This window comes from Buceros rhinoceros, unplaced genomic scaffold (assembly GCF_000710305.1).
Source record: "Buceros rhinoceros silvestris isolate BGI_N320 unplaced genomic scaffold, ASM71030v1 scaffold3831, whole genome shotgun sequence".
In the NCBI taxonomy this organism is placed as follows: domain Eukaryota; kingdom Metazoa; phylum Chordata; class Aves; order Bucerotiformes; family Bucerotidae; genus Buceros; species Buceros rhinoceros.
The window spans coordinates 65,489-93,039 of NW_010394685.1; the positions used below are offsets into that span (position 1 = coordinate 65,489).

The following is a 27,551-nucleotide window of genomic DNA, read 5'->3' on the forward strand; positions in this document are numbered from 1 at the left end:
CAGTTCTCATTTTTTGTATTATTTCAGGAATTCATGCATCTCTGTAGCATTTTGTTTTCATTACATAATTCCTCTCCACTGTTGTGCAATAAACTTTAAAATTTTGAAGTTCAGAGGTACTGGCTGCACAAACAGTTATTTGTATACACACAAATTGTGGACATGAATTAGGTCAGCTGGAAATGTGGTCTTTGATTGTGATACTCTGCATGCATTCTTTGGATCACAAGTTCTAAAGCCACACTTCCCAAAGACAAAAGCTTTGAGGGCAGGAGGAAAACTGGGGCAGTAGGGCAGATGCCTCTAAGAGAGAGAAACAATAGGAGAATAGATCATTTTCCCATCATCTGGAAAATGATGAACTCGGTGTGGATCTGACTAGGTTGCCCTTTGTCTACCCTCCTCATTTGGTTTCTGTGTTTATTGGCAAACTTCATTTTCACAGGGAAGTAGTGTCAGTGTATTCATTCTCTTAATTGGTTTCGCCTCATTGCTTATTTTTGTATTTGTTTTAGCAGGTAAACTTTAAAGAAATCCAGTTGAAATTGGGCTTTTCTCCCTGTTCAGTATTTCTCCAACTTTTTGGCAAGCTTTGTATTGAATTAACTTGGGATCAGGTCCAAAAGTTCTACTTTAGGTAAACTTCCCACTGAGTTCATCAGAGATTTTGCCTGAAAGAAGACTAAGTAGATTAAGCTCAGGCCCCCGCCTCACTGCTCGGTTTCATACCCAGCACGACAGTTACGTGTCTTTTTGCTAACAGTATCCTGACAAGCAGTGCTGATATCCTCCTAGGGATTCATGACTCGATTCACAGACCAAAGCTTGTTACTGTGAAGAAAACATACAGGCTCAGATTTTCCAGATTATTTAAGGTTTGTTATTGCTAATCTGAAACACTGCGAAAAGGGGGAGAGGGGGGTTAAGTGGAAAGGCTGCAAGAGCCTAAAAGACCATTCGTGTTTTCATGTTTCAGATGAGTACCGCAAATTGTGCGCAGTAGCTGCTATGCTGCCAGCAAGGCCTGACCTTCCTCCAGAGCGTCCTGGCATCATCTCTCCACCACGCATTCCTGATATTTACCGTCCTGAACAGCCAGAAATTGTCTATCCATCTCGGGCTCCACCACCTCATCGTAAGAAAGAAATAATAACCTCTCCATGCACCGTTTGCATTTAGCTTCTTTAAAAACTTGGGTTTCTCAGGAGCAATGTGCTCCCTTCAGCTCTTGTTATCTTCTGCTTACTTTATGTGTATCTATAGGCTCTGAATACCCTTCTAATTACAGCCTGGTTACCATGTATCTTACAGGAAGCATGTACCTCATTGGTAGCGTTTTCCCTGTTAAGACAGGATTCAAAAATTTCATCCTCACAGTCTGTCCCAGACCCGTGTTTTACAGTACTTACCTTACTGTTATTTTAAGGCTATTGTGAGCTTTGCCGCATGTCATCAACACTGAGGACCGTGAATAGCTCTTTGACTAGGATGTGATAGTTACATTAAAGAGCTTGGCTGGGAGAAAACAGCTTCTTTCAGGCTCATTCTGTCTTGGCCAGGTAGGAAATGTACCAATAAAAATACTAGTCTGCTGGACACTGAAGCTGACCTGATGTGAAGAATGAACCTTTTCAGTGATATATGTGGATAGCTTAGTTTTCTCTAGAACAAGGAGGAAGCCAGAACAGAATGTTGGTATATTCCGTGTTCTCTCCCTTGCTCAGGGAATTTACTACATGTCCATGCAGTCTGAGGTAGGCACGTGCCACCTGAAATTGTGTGGCATAGCCACATACCCATTCATGTGTAAACACAAGCTCATTCCGCCCATGCTCTGTGCCGATGCAAGCAGCCTCTACTTGCACTGGCACCAGCTTGAAACTATTTTGTCTTGGTTCAGCACCAAGCTGAGCCAATGAGCCTAAGAGGCAAAATATGTGAGCTCCGGCCTGACGCTGTGCTGACGTAGCTGCACGACTTCGGGTCAGCTGGGAGCACGGACAGAGCCAGCTTGTGTCTGCCTGCCAGAGACCATATAGGCATACATACCTTCCAGGGTTATCCCTGCCCTCCTCTCCCTCGGTGGAATGGGGATAACTGAACCGGTCTGGCAGCTCTGGCCTGCTGTAGGCTCTTAGCAGACTCCCTGCAGTACCACGTACCCACTTTATTGCTGGGTATGAGCAGACTTGGTCACCTTTTGTCCTGCAAAAGAGGAAAACAGAATCAGACTTGCCACACTGGAAAAAATCAGTGATTGCTAGCTGTTTTCAGACAAATCTCTGAGAGTCAAAGTTTTCTGTCTCTCATCTCCAAAACGCTGATTTTACTGTGTAGTTCAGATTATGATAGAAGGTAAATGTTGACCTTTAATGGAAAATGCTGCATGAGTTGCTGATTACCACAAATGATTGTGATGAACTATTAAAATATTTTTCTGACTCTGTTATTTCAGTCATCTTGCCGGTGAACTTCACTGACTATTGCCAATTGTTCCGACATCTTTGTCTTAATGGGCGCTGTATTCCCACTCCTGGGAGCTACCGCTGTGAGTGCAACAAAGGATTCCAACTGGATGTTAGAGGGGAATGCATTGGTATGTGGTTTTCTGCTGTAAATCACAGAGGGAATTTTGTTTTAAAGAAAAAAAATTCTTTTCCACACAATGAAATAACTCTGAGTTCTTGAATAAAACATCCTCCCTTCCAAAAAAAAAAACCAACCCAACCCACCCAGTAAATAGACTTCCAAGACCTAATTGCTTTAAACAGCAAACATTTTACATCGGTTTTGCTTTTAAGACAGTACTTAACAAATCTTGAAGCATGCCACGTTATTATACAGAAGTAAGGATTTCTTGTTTTACTAACCTTTGACTATAATGAGCTAATTAGTGACTGAAAATGAGCTCTTTAAAATACTACCAGCACTTAGATTATGCAAATGGCCTATTTAAAAAAAAAAAAAGAAAAAGCAGTCGTGATATCTGGCTTAGTAAGATTTTCAACTCCTCTTTCAGCTCATCAGGAGTGTCTTGTTGGGCTTCTGAACCCTCTAATTTTGGAAGTCATCCAGAGTCTGATGACAGGAGCAAAGATTAGCTGTCTCTTACATGCAAGATTGTGCTTCTGTCACAGTCTGTCTGCAGTGGGGCTGGGAATATGGAGGTATGGGATTAAGGGCTCTACCTCTTGCACATACAGTATCTGGTCTCGTTTTCCCAGCTCCTGCTTAGCTTAGAACATTGGATCCTTTCACTGGGAATTCAGTCGTCCCCTTTCCTTTCAGACTGAAGTGCGCTATTTCTCCAACTACAAAACAATCAAGACCCAAATAACTTTCAACCAATGTCTTAATAAAACTGTGTTGTCTGTGTTCCGCAGATGTTGATGAATGTGAGAAGAATCCGTGCATCAGTGGAGACTGCATGAACACCCAGGGTTCCTACATATGCCAGTGCCGTATCGGGTATCAGAGCACGGCAACTAGAACGGAGTGCCGAGGTATGGTTTTACAGCTGCATCTGTGCTATTGTATACATACCAGGAGGGAAAATAGTTTTTAAGCAAAATTTAACAGGTGTGTTAAATATGGGTTTTTTTAAAAAAAACAAATCAGATATGGCAGTAAAAATTATTAACCTGCCTGAGCTGGCTTTTCACAGCCTGGGTTATGAAGAAAGACATTTTGTCTTGTGCTGAAAGTATCTTGGCACCATTTGTGGCTTTGAGGTGGAAGAGATTTTTTTTTTTTTTTAACTATTGGGACATTTTTGCTTCTTGATGATTTCAAAGGCAATTAAACATCTGTTCTTCGGAGAAACCCTTTACAAAAGACTCCTAAAAGTCTAAGAGAGGTGGGAGGAAGGCTAAGTCTTCCAGTAGGTGAATATAATAGCACAGTGCCTGTCTGTTGTCCCTGCCTTCAGTCAGAGAAAGACCTAAACATAAGTTACAGCAATGAAAACCTAAATACGGTATGTACATGTAACTTAAAATGAAGCACCGGGAAGGCCTAGGTGGGTAAGCTTAGAATTGTCATTACTGGATACTTTAAAGACCCGGCTCCACAGTCGTCCTGATGGTCACCCTGTCTTCTTACGGGACCTCCTCAGTAGCTCCTACGTTAGCTCCTCAGTGGTCGGGGTTCTGTGGCTCAAGTCTGTCAGGTTTCCATGGCTCCAAAACTGTCCTGGAGTGAGAATTTAACTGTAAAGGTGGATGCAGTCCTTATAGTTAAGTCATAACGAGAGAATTCTGGCAGGAGAATGAATCACTACTTTCATATTCTGTAAGAAATGAAGCATGTAAATGAAACAGGATGTTTGAATGCTCAGGAGTCTCAGCTTGTCTTTATATTTTGCTTTTTGCAGTAAGAGGAGGATTCCTTAAGCATGCACGTTTTCTGAAACAGCATTTCTAAAAAGCCGGAAGAAAACTGTCTGTATTAGTGTGCATTTTGTATTTCCCCCCGCTTTGTGATTCAGAAAGGTGTTTGTGGTGCAGAAGCTTACTCCAATCCAGGAGGACATGCAGAACCAGCACCACTGAGCTGAAGGTTGCTGGGAGTATTTGGCCTAACTGCTGCCAAAAAAACATGTTGCAGAAGTGTCTTCATAGTTCAGCTGACTAGTGGTGAAGGAGTGCTGGAGTCTCAGCGGTGATGAATTTACCCATGAGTCATTTTTGTCACATGCTTTTAATTTGACTGATTCATTACACAAACACATGGTTGTCAGAAGCCCAGTAGCTTAATGGCATTAAAGTGTGGTCATTTAGCAGTTCCTTCGCAGTCCATGGGAGCTGTGCTTACTTGACAGGCAGTTCAGAAAATGCTGTGATGTGCAGAATCTTTGTTTTCTGAAGGAATTTTTAGGACCAGTTTAGGGAAAAGAAAAAGGCTGGTGGGGTGTATTTGGCAAAAGGTGCATATAGCACTGGTGCCTGCCAAAATCAGCATTTGCTGTAAAATTACTTCTCATGACTACTTTGTACACTGAGATTTTATTTTTTGCATACACAAATGTGTCTGTGCTGGTGCACTTTTGAAAGGTATTCCTTAAGGCCATTCTTGAAAAATGAAGCCTCTGTAATGACCAGATGTTTATCTATTCCTTGCTCTGGTGTTCCAGCGGAGGGTTTTTTCTGCATGATGTGTCTGATAGGTGATATCAGACGTGGCAGACATTGCAGTCTGTATCACAAGCTACTGATTCAACTGTTCCAGGATCCCTTATAATTCTAGTAGGAGTTTGGCTGAATTAATATATTGATTTGAGACACAGATGAATAAGGTTGCCACATTATGATTAGTGATCAAAACAAAAATTGTTTTTCAATTCCAGAAGGGGGGGATGCAAAATGGACCTCAAAAAGATGCAAAATTTTATGATAACTAGCTATGAATGTACAGGAGTGAAAGCTTTAACAGTTGAGTGCTTACTATAATCTACTGACATTTCTGAGAGAAGAAGTTCAGATCTTATGTGGAGATGGCAGCAATTACAGACATTTCAGTGAGGGGAGCTTTGATTTCTGCAAATTTATCTGAGGGGGGGAAAAGAAATCCACACTGTTATTTCATAATTTGAAAATTAGAACTGTAACTAGTAACTAGTGCTGGATCTCTGGTCAGCTGTGTGTCTGTAAAGAACAACGAGATTCTGTGTTAATTTTCTGCACCATGATTTAGACAGCATCAGATGCGTAAAAGTACAAATCCTAATGAACTCTCAGAAACAAAAGGTGAGAAAAATCTCGAGGTGCTATAGTGTTTCTGCCTGTCCTAAGGAAGAAGTCTGGTGGAGTAGCTGAAGCCAGGCTCAGGTACAACTGAGCGCACCAAAGTAGGGGGCAAAGAGCCTGAGCAGGGAAAAAATTCACTCCTGTGCATTGCAGATCGATGATACTTGTTTATCAAACGAGGAGAGGTTTATCAAGCCTGTACACTTTTTTGGCATCAGTTTCCCCTCAGGTGTCTAGAGAGCAGGGGCGTTTTGGAGGGCACACGGTGCTCTGCTACCTGCCGAAGCACGGCAATGCTCCTCTGTGGGGATGGGCACTCCCCAGGATATTTAGGAAGGCAGAGTGGTCTGCATGGGCTGGTTGAGATCTCCGTAAGGAGAGTCCCCTGTGTGCAGGAATCTCTGGGAGATGGTCCAGGCCTTGGTGGAGAACACTGAGCAATCTGAAAAATGTCTAGACAGTCCGTCTCAGCATCTCCTCTCCCCTCATTTGAAGGAGAGGGAGAGCTGCCAGCCTTGTGTGATATCACTATTCAGGTCCTCTAAAGCACTTGCCAAGCACCTCCTGCAGAGAGAGGGAAATTAGGAGCTGATGTTTCAAATATCAAATAAGCAGGAGAAATATCTTCTGAGGTGGGAAAGTCTCGAATGTTCCTGTTATCTTACAAAGCAGCAGCAGAAGCAAGCTTCCCCTGTCTTTCCTTCAGTAGTTAGCTGTTGTTAAGTTACCGTAAGTAAAGATATTTTCATGGTGAATGAAAATGCAAAAAACCAATTGAAAGGGTCTGATTTGTGTTTGAGCAAGCTGCAGTGTAATGTTCACTGAAATTTTTCCACAGCAACTTGAAATTTCAAGCTGATGAACATTTTCCACCCCAGTAATGTTTGGTTATGGAAATAAAAATAAATCATTTTTCAGGTGCATGTAATCCCCAATGTAGGGTTAAAAACCTGGTGGGGGGCGGGGGGAAATGGGAAAAATTCCGTTCAAGTATGAAAAAGAATACCCCCAAAATGTTCTTTTTCTTTTTGGTTGGCTTTCAGACATTGACGAATGTTTACAGAACGGTCGTATCTGTAATAATGGACGATGCATAAATACAGACGGCAGTTTCCACTGTGTGTGTAATGCTGGCTTTCAAGTGGCAGCTGATGGGAAAAACTGTGAAGGTAAGATGTTTCTGCAGCGCTCCGCATCACTAATTACAGCTGCGGGAGGTTATTCACATCAATGAAAAAGCAAAGGACCTCTGGTGGGGGGGAAGGGAAGGAACAAGGAATCAAATTTCTAAATACCTTTTGCTGTGTCTTGGAGGGCAAGCAAACTGTCTTTTGCAGCCAGTTCTGGAGCCTTGGTTTGGCAACCCTCAACGGGATGTCTGTCCAGCAGGAGAAATACCACATACCACTATCGCAAAACGCCGTTTCTGTGATGGGAGTGGTACGCTTTAAAGCGGAGCACGAGTCACATGCTGCACGGTTTTGCTGTGTGTTTAACAGCATGCTTTATGGGATCCTGCTGGGTGACCAGCAGCGTGCTTTGTGTAGATGCAGTCTGGTCTGACCCATAAAAACTGTTTTAAGAAAAAATTGTAAACATAATTGATGTGTTCCTACCTCCCAGACCTTTAGTAAAGGGGGGGAAAAAGAAGAATGTTCTTTATCATGCTTCCCAAGGTCCCTGGGAGGTTTCCCAATGATCTATTCATACGTTAAAGGAATTTCAAGCACTGTTCTTAGAAACATTTTTGGCAGAATATTATCTCAGTGATTCAGCTCGAAGACTTAATGCCAAAATTCCTCGTTGGGATAGATACACGATTTTTTTTTTAAATAATAAATTATTTTTGTCTGACTTAGCCTGTAAGTAAAAAGAAAACACACCATGTCTAGAAGTGTAATTTCTGTCCAAGACAGCTGCAATATTAAGGAAAATAGCACGATTCTGAATATATTGTAATGTCATTATGATCCAGTGATTTTATGTGCTTGTAGTGATTCTGTTAATCCTCGGTAGAGACAGACATTTTAAGACTCTGTTTTTCCTGACTCTCTTTTAGATACAGTTTAGCACTATAAGCTGCTTTTTAAATATCTTATGGAACTATATTGACTAAATATATTTGGAAATGAATTTATTTTGGAAAAAAGCTCGATTCTGATTTCTTCCTTTCCCACCAAATACCATGTGCTAATAGTAATAAGAACCAGGACATCGGCAGTCTGGTAAAACATTTTTAATTCCATTGCAAATATTGCCAGAATGTCTGTTGCATCCACTTATGAAACAGTTTCATCTCTGGCATTGTAATGCAGCGAGTTTTGCTCTTAGGAATACACGTGCACACACGCACTCATCAGTGAAGACCATCGCGTTGGACCTTGCCTGAGTGTAACCATGTAACTGTATAGTCCTGTAGATGAAACTGGTTAATAGTGCTGATTTTTTTGGATGTGACATCCAAAAGTGATTTAACTTATGACAGGATGGAAAAAGAATAAGAGGGGATATGCAAAAGACAGTTTACCTGCCCTCCCAGGTACAGCAAAAGATATTTAGAAATCTCTGTACTTGCTTCCCCCCCACCCTTCCCCCCATGTGAGTAACCTTGCAGGGTTCAGAATAGCAGTGTCAGGGACATCCACCTTGTCCTGTCTGAATCCTTAATGCTATGCTGTTAGGTCAGAGGGTGGACAATGCTGGTACGACACTGTGATTAGTAAGTACCCCCCTATGTGACCTGTCCTGCTGGATCCAGGGAAGGGGCAGCTTTTATTTAAAATGGAAATCAGTGATGAAATTGCCCATAGAATGCATGCTTGAGCACGGTGCCGGGAATTCTCCCACATCATAAAGCTTAGACTCATTCAGCGGAGGTTTCAGAAGTTTTCACTCTAAACACAAATGCCTACTCCTCTTGTTTCAGGTGTTTTAGTAACCTAAAATCATCTTTACCGTTCCAAATGGGTTGCTGCTTCTAACTAGCTTCTGTTTACTTCAAGATTACAAACACCCTTTGATTACATACCTTACTCACTTTTTACATTTTTTACCACCTGGCAGGTCTTAAGCTGTCCAGTTTCTCCTCTGTTTTTAATTCTTTTTGCTCTTTTTGGATGCATACCTTTATATGTTAATGATTCATTATGAAAAATCAGAGTCATTGCTTTGACGAATCCTCTAGCACAGTGCGGTTTGTCCCATTGTGTGTTTCTGATTATCATGTATCTCTGACAACTAAGAAAGAAATTAAGATTTATCTTTTAGTTATAACTAGTAAGCATTCTTTTCCTTAAATGTTATGAGCGTCATGTCTGTTATGTACGTTTTCAGATATGGATGAATGCAGCATAAGGAACATGTGCCTCAATGGGATGTGCATCAATGAAGATGGCAGTTTTAAATGCATTTGTAAACCAGGCTTCCAGCTGGCATCTGATGGACGCTACTGCAGAGGTGAGCACAGTAAATTGTGGGTTCCCAAAGCTCGTGAGCCATATCCCTCTGGGACCTTCAAGAATAACCTTACTTCCTTGAGGACAAGAAATACTGGGCAGAGTTCTCATCAGATATGAGTTTTTAATCAGCTAGAGTGATTTGGTGTTGTGTAATACAGCATTCAGTCTTCTCCACAGTGTTGAACAACTGTTCTAGCCAGCAAGAGGGAAATATTCTTTGATCAAGGACTGTGTGATCTGACCAAGTTGAACTGCAGGGTTTTTTTGCCTTTGAGGTCTTCTGCGGTTTGGCTCCAGTATATCTCACTTTTTGTGTTTGGCCTTTTAAAGTTTTCTGCCTTTGACCACTTAAACCTCCTGGTTTTTTGCCTTCTTTGGGTTTTTCTCCCATTCCTGCCTGGATATTCCAAGTCAATGCAACATCTCTGAGGAGTGCCCAGCATCCCATATGACCGAGATGCAGATGTGAGCACCACAGCAAGGTTGTTTTTTTCCATTTGTTGCACTAGCTCACCAATACCCTCTGTGGGAAGCACTGCAGCGTTCTGGTTGCTAATTATGTCATCAGTGTTTCCTTTCAGTCCCATCAGGAACTGGAAGTTTTGGGTGTATAAATCTTTGTTTCAACAACTTTTATAGACACAAAGCAGAATAAAAATACAGAATAAGCAAATGCTGCTCCAAGTTACTTACGGTTTTTCTTCCGAAAAATTTAAAATCTTTTAACTCTTGGAATCAAGGCAGAAAAAGTGCTTACTTACACTTTGGCAAATTTTAAAAAATGTGACACTGGATTATACAGCAGCATCTTGTTGTGGACCAATAACAAAAGTAAATGTTTGAGCCAGTAACTTGGTTAGAGAGTAAGTGACATGAAAGATGAGTTAAATTGGATCCTGTTGCTTCTTGAACTCTGTACCAGTCTTGGATTTCATCTGTGTGCTGTCTAGACTTGGACTTTAGATCCCAACCAGGACAATAAATCCACTAAAACATCTGGAACTTCTCTTGCATTTGATAACTTTTGCACTAAGTATGCAGAACAGTGCTACCCAGCCTTCAGGAGGGAGAATCACGTAGTTCCACGAGAGATGACCCCATTCTTGCTTTGTAATACGGTTATTTTGATTGGGAGAATGATTTATTCTTTCGTTTGTCAAAGGAACAAATGTGCAGATCCATGCAAGTGTCTCCTTAGCTTAACAGCTACTAGCTGTGTTGGCTGCAGCCTTCACACACTTGAGCAATCATCAGCTTTATTTCTGTTCTTACCTGTTTCTTAAGTGGTAGGTGTACATCTGTGCTTTGCCAAAGCTTGTTTCCAGCTGGTCTGTGGGTTGGCTGGCAGTAAGACTTGGTCTAAGACTTGGAGAGGAAGAACTTGATGCCTCTCAGGCCTTGGTGCATCAGCCACCAGTTGTATTCCCAAAGACCACTGGCTGCTCTCTGTCGTTAGCAGGGATGTGACTCACTGATGCAAACTCAGCTCAAACACTTGTCTTGATTTTTCCCAGGAGCACCTTTTGGTGTTTTCTCTTTATTTTCCTTTTCCTTGGATTTTTTTTTTAACATCAGGCTGTGTACTGAAATGCCACTCAAGGAGATGGTATGTAAATTGCTTCAGACTACTTAAAAACCAGTGATGCTCAACTTCACAGCTTCTGTTGCATGTCTCCTGGCTAAACAGGAGTATGGATACAGCCAAAAGGGGGGTTCTGGCCCGAGAGAAATGTTACTTCTGTGCATCAAAGGAAGAATATTTGAAAATTATCCAAAATTGCAGTCAACTCAACTGATTCCTACTGAAAGTTGGAACAGATCTTGTAGTAAAATGAAGGATTTCTCCCACTACTTTTCAACACTTGCAGGAAACCTTCTTCTCTATGAGTGAACATGCAAACATTCATTACATGTTAAAATTGCTATTGGTTCCAAATGAAACCAAATTTTGAGACCTTGACACCCAAATTACCCTATTTCCCAACTTCATGTTTGTCTCCTTTCTTCCACTTGCACAAAGTATCATGAAATACTTCCCAGGAATGCAGTGGCTGGAGAGAGCACCATTCTCTCATAGGTCAGTGTCTCCAGTTAGTAAAAGTTTAAAGGATTGGTCTTTAATGACGTCTTTTCCTGTACATTTTAATGTTTATTCTCGCTGAGTCCTTTCTGTACCCACCACACGCACAGAGTACATCACTTCTGTCCTGCAGACCGGTTAGCCTTTGAAGCACTTGTTGTTCACACCGCATAACCTGGATTTGCTTGAGAAGCAAACGCGTTAAGTTCTTACACAAGCTCAAACTCTAACGTTGTTCACACCGCGTAACCTGGATTTGCTTGAGAAGCAAATGCGTTAAGTTCTTACACAAGCTCAAACTCTAATCTCATGCTTGCACAAGCAGTTAGTGCTCGTGCATGTTGGGAATATGTGTATGTGCAAACCGACGTTTCTGCAGCTACCTGCCTGAGCAGTTTTGATATGGAATTGGACATGGTTTTACCAAACTCTTTTGGGGACCAGCAAAGGAATATAAGAATTGCAGTGTGCAACACATTGCTCCTATAAACATCTCATTTGATGCACTCTAAGCTGAATCTTGAGCTATTAAGAATTTCTAACCCAAAGCTGGGGATACTGTAATCCACACTTAGTTCTGTATAATTGGAATTTAAGTATTAGTACAGGACATATGCTTGGCTGTCTGGTAAAAAATTCCACTCGGGCTTTGTGAAGTAACATGCCAAAAAAGAGTGTTACACCATAGTCTTGCATATTCCCTGTAATACAAGACATATTAAAGGTATTCACTGTTAGCTTCTTTTGCTTATGATTTCCCGGTGATTTTTCAGAAATACTTACATCAGGCAGGCAGAGATTTAAAGCATTATTTCTGTTCCATACATTGTTTTGTCTTTAGACCAAACCGGAATTCCCCAAATTGCAAGGCAACCGAAAGTGGCAGTTTAGTAGTCTGAGTAAAATTTTCCTGGTTAAAATTAGAGGAGTTAGTGTACCCAGCTGGCACTATGGAGCAAGCGAAGCAGAAAAGGCAAAAGCTCGTGGGACATGGAGAACGAGTCCATTAGTTGGTTTTCCAGAACCAGGTCAAGGTATTCTAGCAAAAGTCAGGAAACCGAGTATTTTTTAACTTGTCCAAATGGCACCTTTTACCAGAGAAGACAGTGGAGCCTCGTCAAGGTTAGAAATCTGGACTGTATGCCTGCGTGTGCAGTTGATTTACTGGGTGGAATCTCAGCTCTGGTAAAAGCAGAGGCTTTTTACCCCATCTTTACTGAAGCCAGGTTTTCAGATGATCTGCGCAATTCTAAGTGACCCACTTTACCTTTCTGTAAAACATCTATAACAGTATTTTCAACACTAAATCAGGAAATCAGTGCAGAAGAAAACGGATTGCATGTTTCACGCTTTACTAGCTTACAAATTCTTTTTCAAAAATGAATTACAGGAAAAGGAAAAAAAGTAACTTCTCTTTTCTGTTTCTTTAAGTAACCTTAAAAAAGGGAGTTTTTTTCTTTTTTTTTTTTTCTTTTAGGAGAACTTGTATCTGTCAAAGGAGTTCAGTATTGTCTAACAAAATAACTGTCTATGCTATTAAACAGTATGGGCACATTTTGCTTACGCTGTTTTTACTTACACTGAGTAAGAACTAAATTTAAAATGGGAAAAGCATTTAAGATTTGTCTGAAACAGAACAAAAGATTGCAGGATGAAGTAGAAAAGAATTGAGCCCGTGTACTTCAATATAACTTCTATTTTAAAGTGCAGTTTGAAAAAGGAATCTTGGATCATACATGCCGTGTTTTATGCCAAACAACACAAACTAAGTAAAACACAGAGGTGTTTCACTCTCAATTTGCCCTTTTTAGGTCAGAAAAAAAGGAAATTGTCACACACACTGTCTCTTGTATATATTATGGAGAGTTGTTATGAAGTGGTTATTTTATAAAGGTTACACGTTCTCCCAAACAATATTTTAAACACTCTCTTTCTTCATCGCTTGTTAAATAATGGCATGCTTTCCGCCTAGAGAACGATCTTAATATTAAGAAGATATGCAGCCTATATAATTTTTTTCCTAATTTAACATCCCTTTGCGATAGTGTAATACTATAAGGCTTCATTCTCGTATTTCATTGCTAAGGGCCTTATTATTCAGTGTACTGTTGCTGAGCAAAGATGGTAGCTTGTGCTCAGCAATCGCTTAGGACTCAAATCATTAACAAATTCCTTTCAAGCCTGGGACGCTGTCTGTCCGCTGAAGGTTTATAAAATGAGCTGTAATGAGCATCTGATGGGAAATCCCAATTGTCATGCAAACCGTGGGGGAGACGCCACTCGCGGGCAGGGTCTGACTGCGGCCATGCGGATGTGTTTCCAAAAACTGAATCCGCAGCAGGAGGAAGTGAAATTCTTTGGTGGCCCTGTGAAGGCATCTTGTTGTGGAGGTGAAAGATTCAGTTTGCTCTCTGGACTGATTTCTTACAGCATGGACAAACTGTTAAGAAGAAAGAGAATGCTCTGTTAAACGCGAAAGAAGTCCTTTGTCTTAACAGTCACAGCTTCCTTCTTCCTCCAGTTGTGTTTTTGCCTCAATGACCCTTACACTGGAATATGTACTTCTTGGGAACAAGTAAGGAGAGCAAAATTGATTTGTTCTGTTTATTTCTCATCAATTTTGCATTTTCTTCTGCCATTTCATAGAATTGATTAATCATTATTCCTAATAAAACCTTTACTTGAACTAGTTTCCATTTACACTTTGTATTTTCCTACAGGATCCATTGAAAATAAGCTGCATAAATGCAAGTTTCGGGCAGGCATTAAACACTATGTAATTTAATTTCTTCTCATTCTCTTCTCCAACAGACATCGACGAGTGTGAGACAGTTGGCATATGCATGAACGGGCGCTGTGTGAACACTGATGGCTCTTTCAGATGTGAGTGCTTCCCTGGCCTTGCAGTAGGACTGGACGGACGCGTGTGTGTCGGTAAGACAACCTTAGTGTGTGGTGAGTCACAATTAACTGATGTTAAGGCATTAATGCTGGACTTAAAGAACAGATCAAGTCTGAACATAGAATTTACCATTATCTCATGGACTGGTGGATGGAGGTTGTACTGCAATCTAATAGCTCTGGGATATTTACTGTAATACCTGTTTTGCTATTTTTTCTTTTCCTTTGCGTTTAAAGGGGAAAAAAATGTGTGGTAAACCATATAGCATAGTGCTGTTGAAGGTGAGTAGTACTGTATTAGTTTTGAGTAGGTGAGAATTTGTTTCGTTTCTGTCAATGTAAAATAACAAGATTGGGAGGGGGAGAGAAGATACTTCTTGTGAAAATGAAATCAGTCCTCTAGCTCTGAGAATAAAGTAAACAGTACTGAGTTTTTTCAGAAGTTTTGAGATATGCTTGGTTTAGCTCTGAGATCCTGCTGCTGGGTCCATCAAGTTATGAGTAATGTCCTTGTCACATGACAAAGACTTTGTCCCTTTTCCCTGTGGCTTCTTGCTAGTTCAAGGTTAAGAACTGATTATTCCCATAGTAGTCCCCTAATGCATGTTAAGTCATTAAATGCAGTAAATAGTTTGTATGTTTGAACTCTTAGGAGCATGAGGAGAAAGTTTCCTGTCATGAGGAGAGTGAGGGTATAGATAGGTGAAAAGCGTACAGAAATGGTGAAAGGTGTTTTGTTTCGGCAGCTGGTTTACAGTGTTGTAGTTACGGCAGTATAGTTGGCTATGGCAGGATTAAGAGAGATTTCTTTCCTCAGATACACATATGCGAAGCACGTGCTATGGTGGCTACAAGAGAGGGCAATGTGTGAGACCGTTAACTGGTGCGGTTACAAAATCGGAGTGCTGTTGTGCCAGCACTGACTATGCCTTTGGAGAGCCTTGTCAGCCCTGCCCAGCGCAAAATTCAGGTATGGCCTATTTATTGGTGCGTATTCTAATCTAAGCTTTATATCGATAATCTATTGTTAGAAAGGTGTAGAATACAGTTTTGTATTAACGTTGCACCCTAGATCAGGTGGGTTAATTTGTCGTATAACATGTATAACAGGTATTTGTGATCAATCTGCTATTTTGCCTGTTGGAAGAGTACAGAAGAGAATTTTGGGGGCAATAAGAAATGTCAATATCTGGATCCAGAGTTGTTGCATGCATTAAAACAGTTTTTTCCAACAACAAACCATTTTGCTAGATGTGGATAACAAAAGTACAATTTTGAACTCAAGTTATTCATGGAAACATGTTGAGTAATTCATATATTCGTATCCTCTCGTACACCTCTCAGTCAGGTGTTTGCTGCCTGGAATCTGTATCCTTCAAGTGATCTGGAACTGTTTGTAACTAGACAGGAACTAGCCTTTGGATAGTCAATGCAAAAACAAACGTCCCGTTACGTCAGTTGAGAATACTTGAGTCTCTCACTGCAATCCCCACCAAACGGGGTTGTCTGGAGTACAACTTCTCTCTGGCAAGAAAGCAATCCTCGTCATTCTCGTGGGCAGAATCTGCTTTTAGGAAAGCACTTCTTCCAGGAAGACTGTGCTGACAGTCCTTGTGAAGCCAGTAAGTAAAGAGACCCTGGTTTCACGGAGGTGACCGACTGCAGGGAGCTAGTTGAAGCCCAGCTTTGTTGAATGATTCTTTTCACTTGGCAAATTTGTTGCTGCATGTAAACAAAATACGCCATTGGTTATGTTTTTCAAAAGCATCTCATACTAACATGGTATGTGCTTTGTAGGCAAAAACACTTACAGGTTTGTTTTTTAAATCTCAGTTTTAACTGATAGCTTTATGAAGAGCGTTAGGGAGACAAAACCATTCATTTATGTATGTGGAATCTATTTTTCCTGTGTTATTTTGCCCACCTCTTCAATTGCTAAAATATGCCATCTCTTGTAATGAATAGCATTTTTTTGGGCTTTGAGTGGGGGAGGGAAGGAGAATATTTCTTAGAGAGGAGTGTTCTATCAGAGACTGAAAAAAAATTCCTGAAGGGAAGACATTTGTGTCTCTGTGCTCCTCAGAGCTCTTTGCAGAAGTTCCTGCCATTCTAGGCTAGAGGTTTTGCGGATGCATGACCAGAGGAGGCCGCTTACACATGCAGTATTTGATTCAAGCAGGGGTGCATACTAATCTCCTGGTTGTGATAGTATCGGGAGATGTGCTGTATGTGATTTTCCTTAAAGAGAAGACAACTAATTCCCATTCCATAATATTTTAAATCTTTATTAATTTTAGCAGAGTAATTATTTGGGCTGTCATTAAAGTGCAGATGTACCAGAAAATGCTGACCCGTGTGGCAACAACTAATGCTGATCTGGCTGTCAGTTTATTCTGTTAATTGTTCTAAACTCAAAAGAAGAACTTGAACTCGGTGGTAATTGAGACGTTTTGAGAAACTTTGATTCGTATTTTAATTATAAAAATAATTAAAATAATAATGTAAGCCTAAGAGATCCTTGATCTGCTATGAACTTCTGAAGACACTCCTGCTAAACGGAGTTCAGTATGGGCTACGTTTATAGGAAAACCTTTTCTGTTTCCTGGTCCCTTTGAATGTGCACCTTGAGCAAGGACTTGGCCATGGGAGTTCTGGAGAATCTTGCTGTGAATATGTTATGGTTCATTTGTGTAGGAGGGCTAACGTGAAATTTATGTCTGTTCCTAAATGCCTCAGTTCACCATGTGAAGTTTTTACTCATCCGTCTGCATGAGCAGATGCAGACCCTGAATCTCTAAAACGTTTCACAGAACACAGGCTGTGAATTTTTTTAGAATAATTGAAGGCATTTTATTTCATTTGCGTAATTAATTGGCGTATTTTAAATGATGATGTTGAAAGCAATGAGCTAAGAGAGAATATTCCAGTAAGTATTTTAATATTTTTGCAGATGAGTATCAGGCTCTGTGCAGCAGTGGAACCGGCATGACTGCAGGAGGAAATGGTAAGATCACCTGATTTAGTTCAAACTATAGCAGCTCTGGGTCAAAGTGTTACCTTGATAACCATGCAGTGTTAGATGTGCTGGTGGGCATGATGGCAGGAAAGAATGGGAGGAAAGCTTATTCAAGTAGTTGTTTGTAACAAATCAGAGTAATGCAGGATGAAATGAGTGGAGCATGCCATTTCAGCAGCGTGCCCTCCCTGTTTTACACCATGGAATGCATACGAGTGCCGTTATAAAATAATGGCAAATTTAGGAGGATTGTTACTACTTGTATGACTTAGAAATCATATATCTAAGTCATGTTAGCACATTTCCGCTGAAATAATCCTGAAGAATAAAGCCATGTTGAACACTGAATTTCCTCACATGTTCATCTGTCAAAAAGGCCCAGCTGACAGAGTTTGGTTAATTACAGAGAGGAAGTAAATGATTCCAGTCAAACTTTGTAGTCACAGAACTGTGAAACTGCACACTCTTTAAGTCAGCCAATGCTCACTGGTAGCTTTGCTCACCGTAGAGAAGAGAAAGCATGCAGAAAGGAGGGGCGGTTCACGGGCTGGAGAGTGATGCAGTCTGGAAATGCTGTGAATCAGGAGATACAGGGGGGTATTAGTGCATGCGCCTCTCTAAATATAAGACCCCAGTTTAGTATCCCGGTTCTTCCCGGGATCTTGTTTAAAAGCAAGTCTTTTAAATATCTGTGGGCTAGAGATGTTTGGGTTTGGTTTTTTTTTTTTGAGTGTGAATATTTAGGTGCGAATTCCCTAATCCAAACTACACGTTTATAAGTATGGGGCAGCCAGTGTTAATGATATTCAATATCTATCTTTTTCTGGTTTGGAGAATTAACCCCACAATCCCTCAACAACTGAGTCTGGTTTTTTGGCTGTTTTTTTTTACCTTTATGTAGATATTAATGAGTGCTTACTGGATCCTGATCTGTGTCCAAATGGAAGGTGTGAGAATCTGCATGGAACATACAAATGTATTTGTGACCCTGGATATGAAGTGGATTCAACTGGGAAAAACTGCATTGGTATGAAATGTCCCATTTTTCATTTTGAAGTTTGACGCTTTTTCTTATCCTCTTTCACTTTTTTTTTCTCTCAGTGTTTCATCAGGTCCATTAGCTACTCTTCTGATATTTCTGGATGTTTCTGCTGAATTCTTACTTTAATTTAAGTGCTTTGCAATGCTTATAAAATCCTCCACTGTAGGGCTGAAAGGGATCGTTGCCAACAGCAACTCAAATCACTGGCAACCAGGCAATAAACATCCAGTTCAGTGAAGTCCTCTGAACATGCATTCTGCAGTACCAGAGTTTCTGAAAATCAAAAGCAGCCAGATCCTGCAATTACATTGCACCACAGGAGGGATCTAGGATCACCAGGATGCTAGATGCATCCAAGAGCTGGGGATTTAAGTAAAACTCCCAACTGATCGTAAGAAGATAAGCATCCCATATGCTACAGAAGGCTTACGTGGTTTTTTTCAATTCTGATTTTGGGGAAAATTCACTTTCACCTTTCAGACTGTGTTAAGTGCACTGGCCAAACACAGGAAAATTTATTGTCGTTGGAAACACCAGCAGAACCTGATGGCGTGGTGTCTCTAGCTAGGGCTGATTTCCTGTGCTGTACAAGTGGAAAAAAGTCTAGAGCCTCACAGAAAAGCTGAATGAAGTTCTTGCTCCTTGGAGGTGACCAGTGGAAGCACTGTGGCGTGGGATAAAAAGAATTCAAATAAGTAGCAGTCCAGTCTCTCCTCACACTAACTTGGGTGAAAAAAAAATCAGATGCCTGCAGACTTGTGTTACAAATTTTAATTCTGGCCATTCTTTTGTTCCATTGCATGGTCCCGTTGAAAGCTCATAACTTAAACCCCTTTAGATTCCTTTCTTGCACTGTTGCATTGGTGCATTGTTCCAGACCTCCTTCAAACAACTGATGAGAAATTTCTTCCAGTTTCCTCTTAAGATTTATTTGTGACCACTTTATTACCGGTTGATGTTGTGGTAATATTATCCTTTGACTTAGCACCATGTCAACGCTTACCCCCAAAGATGAAGAATCATCATACCCTCTCTCAAACTCTGTTGGCTAAACTATCCAAATCCACACTTCCAGTCTTTCCATAAAAGCAGAGGCTGCAGCCTTCTCTTGAACACAGCGCATCTGCCAGTACACGGTGCTCTGATGAGGTTTGACTAGTGCCTTGTACAGTGGTGCCAGCAATTCTCCATTGTCCCTAGGAATATTCTGCCTAAATGAGAGTGCATTAGCCTTTTCTCAAATGCGTCTTATACTTTGGGATCAAAGTCAACATTTAATTGGAAGCTACATCCAGAGAACTGATGAGTTCTGGTTTATAGCATGTTATTGTTACTGGTTCCTAATTGCAAGTTTTTGGATATTGGTGATTATATTTCATCTTATTTCTCCCATTCATATTGTCAAAATTAATTTAGTCTTGCATGATTCTCTGAATTGGTAGTAACTTCCAGATTAGTGTCGTCCACAGTTTTTGATCCCATTCTTTTTTTTTTTTTTAATTTTATTTCTGTATTGCAAGAATACAGACCAGTTCCAAGACTGATCCCTGAAAGGCATTGCTAATAGCCTCTCTCCTTCATGATTACTCCCCTTTTTAGTACACCCTACTGCAATCTGTCCTTCAGCCAGCTCTGGAACCACCTTAAAGTTCTTGAATTCCTTTCTGTTATCTCCAGCTTACACGGTAATTTTATTTGGGTTCTGTTTTCTCCACTTAGACCTAAATAGCTTAAGTCATCTGTGTTATCCCAGTCTAAACTATCCCCTTATTTTTTAAAAAATAAAGAGCTGATCTATCTTTGATAAAAGTCATGCTGTAATTCATCCCATTTTTGCATTTGCTTCTTTGGCTCTAATTATCCATGTCCCATTTCAGTGTCTGCCTGTAGCTTACGGCATCCCTTCTCCCCATCCATCTGTGAGTTTTCCAGCTGCTCCCCAGCCCACCCTGTTGCAGCCCACATCCATCCTCCATCACAGCTGTTTCCCATTCTTCCATAATGTTCCACCTGGCCCTCTCTCAACTTTTCTGAACTCCTGTGAAGCTTCCCACACGGTCTGTTTTATTCTGCAAATCTCCCTGCTTTTCCTAGCACTTCTGCTGTTCCCAGCTGCTGCGCTGACCCTTTGAGCCTTCCCAATTTCTCTCAACACTTTCTGAGGCATCTCTGACTTGGCCAGTTGTTCTTGTCTGCTCTCGGGGTCTCTCCTGGTCTTCACCTGCCATTCATGGCCCATTGCCTCCTTTTTGCAACTTCTCTGTAATGACGATAGCTCTTCCAAAGATTTCCTAAGGGCTCTTGAAATTTAGCACGAGCATTTCTATTTAAATTTTTCACCTCTGAAGCAAGTGTAGACTTGCATTGGCCTTGTTAACCATAACATCTAAGACAGTTCAGAGCCAGCTTAGAAAAAATGGTGTTTTAAAGACCAGGATGACCAGCAAACCTTTCCAAAACAATCCCCTCCTCATGTCTTTCATGACTGAGGGGGTTGCTGTGCAGGGAAGGAGAGACTGCATAGAACTATTCCACAATATAGGCAAGATGGAAGTGTGATTCCCAGCTTTATTTTGAACCATGGCGTGTCTGTTGCATATTATGCTTATGTGTAGAAAGGGAGTACGAGCTCTTATAAAAGCAAAGCAGCCTGCTAAAGAATCAAGCTCAGGAAAAAGTCATAAAAAATATACAAAAAGGGTGGTGTTTGGGTTTTTTTCCCCTATTTAAAAAGCAAAATATAAAGTTAATTTTTCTCAAGGTAATATTTGTGTGGTTTTAATTCCTACAACTATTGTTTTTTCCATTATTTTAATGGTAGTTTCCATGAAGAAGGAAGGTGCAGTAAGTGGGATCTTTAGTGTTAGTTTATTTGGAATGGTCATTTCCATTTAAAATAATTCCAAGCCTGTTGTCTAGTAAAAGAATCTAGAAATCTCTTTAGAGTCTTTGAAAAACAATGCAAGTCATGTGTGTGAGTATTCCGTCCCACCCCCACTCCCGCCACCTTTTTGTCTCCTTGTGCTCTCCACATACACAAAATTTAATGAAATGTGGCTGTTGGGAGGGAAATAGTGTCCTGGCTTCTATTCCTGAAACGCTTGCTTAGAAAGTTCTGTATTTTCATCATAGACATTGATGAATGTGCGCTGAACATACTGCTTTGTGACAATGGGCAATGCAGAAATACCCCTGGAAGTTTCACCTGCACCTGTCCAAAAGGATTTGTATACACTCCTGACCTAAAGACGTGTGAAGGTAATTGGTAACCCACCTTTTCATCCTATTCATTTGGGTCGTTCTCAGATTGCGCCAGATATAATTTGAACGTTGATGAAGCTGTAATGTGTAGAACTTAAAAAGTGTGGGGAAGTAGAGGAATGAGGAGAGACGAGTCTAAAACGCAAGCATTAGGTAACCTCATGGACTAGCCTGTATGAGGTCTGTACTGGCATCCTCCTCACTGAGTACTACCAGTGTGCCCACACTGTGCCAAGGGTGAGAAAAACTGCAGAAGAACCATTTTACTAATCTGTTACCATGTGGAGAACAGAGCCAGGTGGCTCCTAGTTTGAGCCCTGTGTGAGCCACAGACAGGACGTGTATCAGATCATTCAAACAACGTAATTCATCACCACAAAACAGGGCTATAGCTGTTTATCACTGCAAAATGAGCTGCTGCTGTCAGGTCCAGTGTTTCAATGTTCTAATGTGTTCTGTGTCTTCAGGACACATGCATCAGTAGTCTACTGTGAAGAGTTTGGCCACAGAAAAACAGTATCCGGAAAACTGGGCCTGAGAAGAGGTTTTTCCGTTTTTCTGCAGGCTGAAAAAGGCCATGTGTATGTTCATTAACACTTCCTGGCACTAACGGCAGTGTGCTTCTCTTCCAGATATTGATGAGTGCGAATCTAACCCCTGTGTTAACGGGGTATGCAAAAACACACCAGGATCTTTCGCTTGTGAATGTTCTCCTGAAAGTACCTTGGATACAACCAGAACCATCTGCATAGGTATTTATTCTTCTGAAGATTTTACATTTGCTGGTTGAAAATGTTCAGTGACATTGTACAGCAGGTTTAGAAAATATTTAAAAATAACTCGTGTAGATAAATTTGGTGGAAAATATTAACAAAACGGTGTTAAGAACGTGTTTGTTTTCACCCTTACTGCGGGTACATGAAGTGTGACTAGCACCTGGGAACATGGTGTGCTTCCATATCAAATCGAAGAGGTAAAGTTTTTTTGTAACAAATACAGAAATGCTAAGACTGCTTCTTCAGGACTAAGATCACCCTCTTAATTACTCCTGTAAGAGGGGTTAAGATGTTCTTCTTAAGATCTGCTCTCTAGAAATGCCAGTTTTCTATTTGAGGTGGAGCACAAGTAAGTTCTGTATCAGTCCAGACCACCTCTAGAGCAGCCACAGACAATGCTCTGACTCGTGTACTCTCTGGATTCATAATTTCTTCCCTTATGTATTCTGAAGGGACAGTAATTTACAGCTGTTGCCTAGTCAGTGAGGAAAACTGTGGAACTATAGCTCTGTCTGATCCTTAGTTATCTCCTGCCACTCCCTGTATGGAAAGATCAGATTTCCAGACCGGGCGATCTGATTAATGGAAGATCTAGAAAGAGTTCATACCTGCCTCGTTCTTGTGCACGTGCCTCTAATCTGAGCCATGATAAATACAGTGACTCAAATCTTGAATGGTGTTGAGATGTTCCCTGTTAAGGACAATAAGCATAAATGAGGATTTGCAAGGGCTCTGTGCTGGGATGATTTCAGACTATAGTCCAGCACAGAGAAGGATAAATTAAGAGCTTTTCAAATAAATTTGGATCTGATGTGGTAAGTTATAATGAAAGGTGATTTTTTTTCATGGTTAAATGTTTATAAATACATTAATGTATAATGCTCAACAATCTGCATGACAATGCATTGGGTTTTTTTCCAATCAGAAACTGTGAAGGGTACCTGTTGGCAGAACATAGTGGATGGAAGATGTGAAATAAATATAAATGGAGCAACTCTGAAGTCCCAGTGCTGTTCCTCACTAGGTGCTGCTTGGGGAAGCCCGTGTACACCATGTGAACGAGGTAACACTCCATTTTCCTCAGGAATTTGGGATTGTCCCTATTCTGATGTTGATCCAGATTATTGTTGTAGAAGTTTGGGCACAGGCTAGACGAATAAGTTTACTCATTCTATTATCAAGCACTCATTCATTATTCAGTAGGAAAAAGAGAAGCCTTAATATTTGAGAGGTAGCATGTAGCTATACAAGGTGCTAACTCTGGATTTGATAGCAATCCAGTTACTAGTTTAAATTCTGAAGGGAAGGGACCACACCTACAGCCTGTAACTTCCAGCAGCGCTTTAGCATGGTTTGTTGTAATTAGTGAACTAGAGTTCCTAACGATGTAGCAATAGATACACATTCCCCAGAGCTTCCAAAAAAATGTTTGCAACAAATGGATCTTTGGTGTGGTAGTGGAGGGAGGAGAGGGAGTAGCCCTTGGTATTATACTCTGTAGATTAACTGATGACCTAGAGCATCATACTGTTGATCGAGAAATGGGTTGAGGTCTCTTCATATTTACTTAGTAATTAGACTGAACTGTGGGATGAGCTGGGAAGCCAGGGATGAGCCAGTGACTGCAGAAATGTGTGTGGGTTGCTATTTCTGTACGCTGAAAGCTGCGAGTTTGCTCAGATCTTTAGTTAAATTCATCCTGTGCATCTTAACAGAATTCATCCTCATCCATTCATGGTAAATAGAGTGGTAATATGCTGTGGTCAGGTTAAATGAATTTGTTGATTTGAATGAAGCAGAAATTGTGTAACCGCTTTCGGGTTAGCTGGCTGAGACACACGGGAAGCAAAAGAGGATAATGGCTGACACTCTAATGTAGTTTATGTAGTACCCCATCTTACCTCTTTATCGTTTCAGAAAATACTGAGATAGTGTCTGAGCACTCAGACTTCTCACAGCAATAAACTCTAGATGATATTTCACTTGATTAGTTTTGCACAATAAGTTAATTGTGAGTTTTGGATTATAGCGTTCTAAAAGTTCATTTTTGTTTGTTTTACAGACCCAATATGTCAAAAGGGATATTCAAGAATAAGAGGAACATTGTGTGAAGGTATTTATTGTTGCCTTAACATAAATCAGAGCTTGACTGAAAAGCACCAGTATTTTGATTTAAGTGGTTAATTTAGCATAGAGAAACTCTATGCCAAATTCTTACCTCGTGTAGTTCCATTGACTTCATTAGAGTTATTTCAGGGATTAATTTAGTTTCAGTTTGTTTAACATTCCTGCATACTCACAGTTTATCTCAAAGTACACACTTGCAAATACAGTCTGCCAGTATAAGGAGGTGGTTTTCTCTCTTCAAGTGCTGTTAACTGGGTGTCCTATTTGGGCAAAGTATGCATCTTACACATGTTATAAAACATGGCATCTTGATACAGTGATATGACAAGCCACTACTAGGCTTCAGAAAAAGAATGTTGAAAGACTATATTTAACATGAAAGTGGGGGTTTTTAGTTTTTTTTCTTAACCTTGGATTCCCTCCATGCCAGATTATATGAAATCACATTCCAAAGCATAGTTTCATTATCTTATTAAAAAAAAAAAAAAAAAAAACCATCGGAAAAGATTAATGCCAGATTATATGAAATCACATTCCAAAGCATAGTTTCATTATCTTATTAAAAAAAAAAAAAAAAAAAGACATCCGGAAAGAGTTAAATGTTGGTTAAAGAAAAGGTTAAAGGTTTCTTCGAATGTGTAGCCTTTTGCTTGGTATGAGATGACTCTATACTCTTCTGTGAGAACTGAAGGTCCCACCCTGTTTCATCTTCATTTCAGTTGATTTGAAGTGCTAGGAAAGTACTGCATCTTACCATCACATGCAGAGGCTCAGAGAGTCTCAAACTGCTGTGGATCATCCTGACTGACAACATCTTACATGACACTGCAGTTAAAGTATTTTTAAAAAATCACTTCCATATGTAGCTTCCATAAAGAAACATTGTTTTTTCCCTTAACAAAAAAATAAAATTAAAAAAAAAAAAAAAGAGAGAACACCCCTCACACATATTCTTTGCTTTCCAAATGATGACTGAATACCTTGGCGCGTCTGTGCTGCAGACCCACTGTACATAACTTATCTGACCTCAGCAACACTTTCTGGAGTGTAAGTGAAAGAAAAGGGGAAAAAAAAGTGGCCCCACCTATCTCTCTTCACAAGGAAAGTCTTAGAACATTTTCAACACTGCTAGGACGGAAAGTTTATCCTTCCAAGATGTAGACATAGCTGGTTTTAGCATTTCCTTTACCAGCACTTCGTATTACATCTATTACATGCTTTCATCTTTCTCAGTTCAGTGGGACCTGGGTAACCCCAGATTTTTCAGTGTAGTTTCCCCTGCTTTTAACATATTGATGCCATATTTGGGTTTCACCCATTGTAAGCATTTTTCAAGACAGGAAGATTTCTAGGAAATTTACTGGCAAGTGAGAGACAGGGCAGGAGAGTAAGTTTAGTTCCCAAAAGGTGATGCTCAATTCTCCCATACACAGCCCATGAAACATGAGTAATGGACCTTGTGCAAACTCAACTGGCAATGTTCCTCTGGTTTATGGGTGAGCCCTGGAGTTGTCAGCTGGAGCATTGCTCACAGGACGTGAACTGTTTCAGTGGTTTCTAATAGTCCACTGGCTTTGCTTCCTGCCTTCCAGTCAGTATTTGCCTCTTGTTTATAGTATCTGCTGAAGGGCAGAGGCCACTGGTGTCCGCCCCACATTTATCCTCCATCCCGCTCCCCGCGGTTTGAGAGCTGCAGAGTCTGTTCACACCGGGAGTTTTGCCTGGGGGCTAGCGAGTGCAGCCTACCCACTCGGTGATCACTCTGAACGGGGGTGTTCAGCTGTGGATTATCAGAGAAATTCTTCCCTTATTTCTTGTTCTTACCCTCTCCCGTCTTAAAAATTGTCACACTTCGTCTTGGGCTGCGTTTAATGCTGGAGGCTTTTTCCTGAAGGCAGCTGTGACGCGTGTTTTTCACAAAGGACACTGGTGGGAGGACCCCACTCTTGGATTATTAAACAGTTGTTTATGCTTAGGCCAATCTAACACGGTTAATCAAATTACCCTTACTCAAAAGTGCTAAATTTGCCAATTAAATATAAAAATATAATGTTTACTTAATGAAGTTAAACTCTGTGTGCAGTCATAAGGAGTTTATTTTACTCTATATAAAGTTAGTAATTGCTGACAAGGTCACAGGGAGGTTTCAAACTGTGTCGTAGTTTTCAGACATGCAGAGGTGTGCCTGATAAGACACAAACATAAACAAAACAAAACTTTAAAATAACATTTAAAAAACAGAGCGTACTTTAATCTTGTTATATGACATAATCTCATTATGCACTTACCTTTACCTTTCTTTGCCCATTTGCTTCAAAAATCCGGCCCACAGTGAGTATGAAAACTGTATCAATTTTTAAATGCCCCTTTGTTGCTTTTGAGTTTGATTTGAGTATGTGTAGGAGTGGCAAGTAGCAACATGTATTATTTCTAAGCATCGGTGATTTTCTGTAATTAATTGGTTCTGACTGACTTGCATAGGAAATCCTAAATATTCGGGATTTTGTCAGGCCATGTAAACTGCTGGCGGGGGGGGGCGTGTGTGTGTGTGTGTGTGTTGTATTTTGTCCTAAAAAGCAAACATTAGAATGTTCATAATTTTTTTCCTGATTTGTTCATTCACCTTTTGTTTGGAAATAGATGTAAATGAATGTGAGGTGTTCCCTGGAATCTGTACAAATGGGCAGTGTGTCAATACCTTGGGATCCTTTGTTTGCCAGTGCCCCAGTGGAATGACTTTAGACGCTTCTGGACGGACGTGTCTTGGTAGGTGTCAATTCCATCTACAGGTCTGCTAGGGAAGAGCAAGTCTTTGTGGTGAGCAATGTTTGTGCTGCATGTTTTCTTACAATTATTTTTGTCCACATAAGTAGTTTTCAAATGGAATCCATCAGGGACATGAACTTAATTCAGCGGGATTATGAACAGATTCCAGTGGCAGTACCTAAAGCCTGTCATCATCTGCTAGCTGGTGAATAGCATTGATTTAGTTCTAGAGTGTTCATCTGAAAAATCCCTACAGATCATCTGTGCTCTTAGCACTGTACAGGTTGGAAGAGTAGCAGGGGGACCACTGTGGGCTGGGACCCAGGTGTCTGAGGAGGGATGTGGTGTTCCTAGCCACGCTGTACACCTTAATGGAGAGT

General features: G+C 40.6%; 1 protein-coding gene across 1 annotated transcript in view; it reads left to right on the forward strand.

Moving 5' to 3' along the window:
- The window catches only part of FBN1 (fibrillin 1), a 132,826-nt gene that overhangs the window by 51,063 nt on the left and 54,212 nt on the right, over positions 1-27,551 (forward strand). The window contains exons 9-22 of the mRNA XM_010145292.1: positions 977-1,135; positions 2,456-2,596; positions 3,384-3,503; positions 6,788-6,913; positions 9,078-9,200; positions 14,094-14,216; positions 15,001-15,153; positions 17,134-17,187; positions 18,101-18,226; positions 21,374-21,499; positions 22,135-22,254; positions 23,204-23,341; positions 24,341-24,391; positions 27,046-27,171. Of these exons, the coding sequence (XP_010143594.1) occupies positions 977-1,135; positions 2,456-2,596; positions 3,384-3,503; positions 6,788-6,913; positions 9,078-9,200; positions 14,094-14,216; positions 15,001-15,153; positions 17,134-17,187; positions 18,101-18,226; positions 21,374-21,499; positions 22,135-22,254; positions 23,204-23,341; positions 24,341-24,391; positions 27,046-27,171 (1,686 nt within the window). The remainder of the gene's footprint in view (positions 1-976; positions 1,136-2,455; positions 2,597-3,383; positions 3,504-6,787; positions 6,914-9,077; positions 9,201-14,093; positions 14,217-15,000; positions 15,154-17,133; positions 17,188-18,100; positions 18,227-21,373; positions 21,500-22,134; positions 22,255-23,203; positions 23,342-24,340; positions 24,392-27,045; positions 27,172-27,551) is intronic.